This window comes from Verticillium alfalfae, genomic scaffold (genome assembly GCF_000150825.1).
Source record: "Verticillium alfalfae VaMs.102 supercont1.4 genomic scaffold, whole genome shotgun sequence".
NCBI classification, from domain to species: Eukaryota; Fungi; Ascomycota; class Sordariomycetes; order Glomerellales; family Plectosphaerellaceae; genus Verticillium; species Verticillium alfalfae.
Genome location: NW_003315035.1, coordinates 1,812,283 through 1,814,838, shown reverse-complemented (window position 1 = coordinate 1,814,838; position 2,556 = coordinate 1,812,283). Strand labels below are relative to the sequence as shown.

At 59.4% G+C, this 2,556-nt stretch overlaps 2 protein-coding genes across 2 annotated transcripts; both read right to left on the bottom strand.

Moving 5' to 3' along the window:
* Nucleotides 1-5: 5 nt before the first annotated feature.
* On the bottom strand, nucleotides 6-1,163 carry VDBG_04012 (heterokaryon incompatibility protein; the record flags this gene model as incomplete). The annotated part of the gene is made up of 1 exon (XM_003006013.1): nucleotides 6-1,163. The coding sequence occupies one exon, from the start codon at nucleotides 1,161-1,163 to the stop codon at nucleotides 6-8; it is 1,158 nt and encodes a 385-aa protein (XP_003006059.1).
* Nucleotides 1,164-2,150: 987 nt separating this feature from the next.
* VDBG_04011 (conserved hypothetical protein) lies at nucleotides 2,151-2,540 on the bottom strand (the record flags this gene model as incomplete). The annotated part of the gene is made up of 2 exons (XM_003006012.1): nucleotides 2,151-2,362; nucleotides 2,423-2,540. The coding sequence occupies 2 exons, from the start codon at nucleotides 2,538-2,540 to the stop codon at nucleotides 2,151-2,153; spliced, it is 330 nt and encodes a 109-aa protein (XP_003006058.1).
* Between the last annotated feature and the right edge of the window lie 16 nt (nucleotides 2,541-2,556).

The following is a 2,556-nucleotide window of genomic DNA, read 5'->3' as shown; positions in this document are numbered from 1 at the left end:
TCCGCCTAGCGGGGGGAAGTAGGCAATGATGTTGATGTGCCGGTGTGCTGCAGCACAAACTGGGCGTAGTCGTGATACACGGTCCTGAAGGGGAGATCGTAGTTGGGCGTCAGGTGAGGTGGCAGGCTTTTGTAGGGAATCAGGGCGAGAAGGGCATAAATCTTATCGGCCGGCAGAGAGGCCTCGAGCGAGCCGAACGCGATGAAGAGATCGAGCAACTCTGTCGCGACGATTCTCTCGGCCGATTCGACGGTATCTGCCGTTGCTGCCGCCTTGGCCGCCGCCAAACGAAGCTGGCGCTGCTGTCGCGCCCACCAGACACGCCCATACATCTGCCACCGCAGGTACACGTCCTCCCAGACCCAGTGGAACGGACTCTCCTCAATGTCCAGTAGGAACCAGAGTGCCACCAAGCCGCCCATGCCAAACACATGACGGCCAAAGAGCACCTGGGGTTGCGCGTGGGCGAGCACGGCTTCCTGTATCACCCAGGTCCGGTCGAACCAGTTGTGATAGTACAGGTGGTCCCTGACGAGGCGGCGATTGGCCTTCATAATGTGTTCCGACGGCTTGGCAGCAACAGTGTCAGCCGTCATGGCCTCGACGTGGGCGACGCTCCGCAGGTACGGCACCAGCTCAGCAAAGACGTCGTCGTTGTGCCTGTCGCCCTTTTCTGGCGGATCCTCTTCGTCAGGGTCGGCCATGGGGCCAAGCCAGATGATGACTTCGGCTGCATTTCCGTAGATTCGACCCATCTTCGGCACCTCTCTTGACTTGTCGTCGTTGTCTCCCTGGTTGATACACACGGCATCGGCCCAGAGGGGCAGCTCCTCCAGGGTCTTGTGGTCGTACATGGATTCCCGCAATTGGCGCAGAGCCTCGATCAGGTTCAACGTGAACCTGCACGACTTGCCGTTGACGACGGCAAGGCCTGTCTCATCAGGGTCGCCCCATACATAGGAGAGGGCGCGGTAGCGGACATGTTCGTCAAAAGCGACGGTGCGCAATTCGCACACAATCTTGTCTGTACGCTTCACGCTCGGCTTGATGGTGAGTAGGCGAATAGAGGAATCAGACAGCGGTTCGTAGGAGGCTTCCAAGGAGTGTCTGCTCTCGAGGTGCAAGAAACGGCGCATGCGCTGGGAGAGATCGGCAACGTCCATGGTACTGTGTAATGTGGCCAGTGGCAAGCTGGATGTTGGGTATACTGTCGATGCCAAATCTCAATCTAATACGCCGTGTCCGGGTCGTCACGTTGGGCACACTCGAGGTTTTATCTGCATCTAGTGCTGAAGAGGCGTGGCATGCCATTTGTGCCCCCCCCCCTCTCCTTCCACGCTAGGCGGGACGAGGCCCATCGCCGTGCATCCATTAAAAGAAGTGGAAGTACAGCACGCAATGTGCTGTGCAGGTCCAGCGCATCTGCAGTGCAGCCCCGTCGCCGACGGTCTCGTTTCGCGACGTTGGAGGCCTGGGTAAGGCTGCAGTGGCGGCCACACCGTCAGAGGATGATGCGTCGCTGTAGCCAAATTTCTCTATACTGGCCACACGAACTGACAATGTCCCGGGGCTGAGCTGACCGCAGGCGGTTCGAAGGATCGAGGCGCCTGGTGGCAGTGGACTGGACTGCAGCTGCTGCATCGACAGGGGGGGGGAATGGTTGTTGAAGGCCGAAGGGCGGAAACTCGGATGCGAAGACGGATCAAAGCCCCAGAAAGGGAGAAAGGAGGAGGGGTGGATGACATAAGCCGAAGCCTGGATGCCTCCTGCCTTCTCTGCCGCTGGACCCATTATTCGCCGGCGGAAAGCTGCGACACTCTGACGACATCGTTCATCGGCAGGCAGGAGCAGCAGACCTGTAAGTGGCAGGAGTGAGGAATGAGGCACAACGCAGCTCACCAAAACACGACGTACCTTACTAAAGGTACCAGGTAGGTCACGATAAAGTATCAATTGGATGCAGGAAAGTCGTCGATGCAAGCATATCCCATCGTACCGATGCAAATGCCCTTTGGGGGGCATACACGCCACGCACGTTGTCCTTCCATAAACTCCGTTCTAGCCGTTAATTACACGTCGTTCCCGCTTCCGTATTCATCCATTACGGCAGGAGAGTCCTCTGCACTGCTTGTCCTCCCAGCAGTCAGGTCTCACAGGCCGTCGCGCATGCTCGTGCCGGCCTTGCGCGTCTCCTCGGCCGCCTTCTTCGTCTTCTCCTGCAGCTGCTCGGGCGTCAGGTCCGCGTTGCGGTCCGCGTTGATGGCCTCCTCGCTGTCCGACGCCAGCTCGGGCTTCCAGTGACCCTTGCCCTCCTTCTGCTTCCGGAGCGAGTCATCCTGGTGCTTCTTGTAGTCGGCGTCTTCTGGAGCGAGCGTCAGTACAGACTTGGCTTTTTGCCCCCTCGGCGAAGGGAATCACGTACGGCCTGCGGACTCCTTGAGGCCGGCCCGCGCCGTCGTCGAGAGCTGGAGCTGCGGCCGGCGGCAATCTTCTGGGCGTGACGCGCGCGGGCGAGCAGAGAGAGCGATGCGGGAAATCATCTTGACAGTTGTTCTG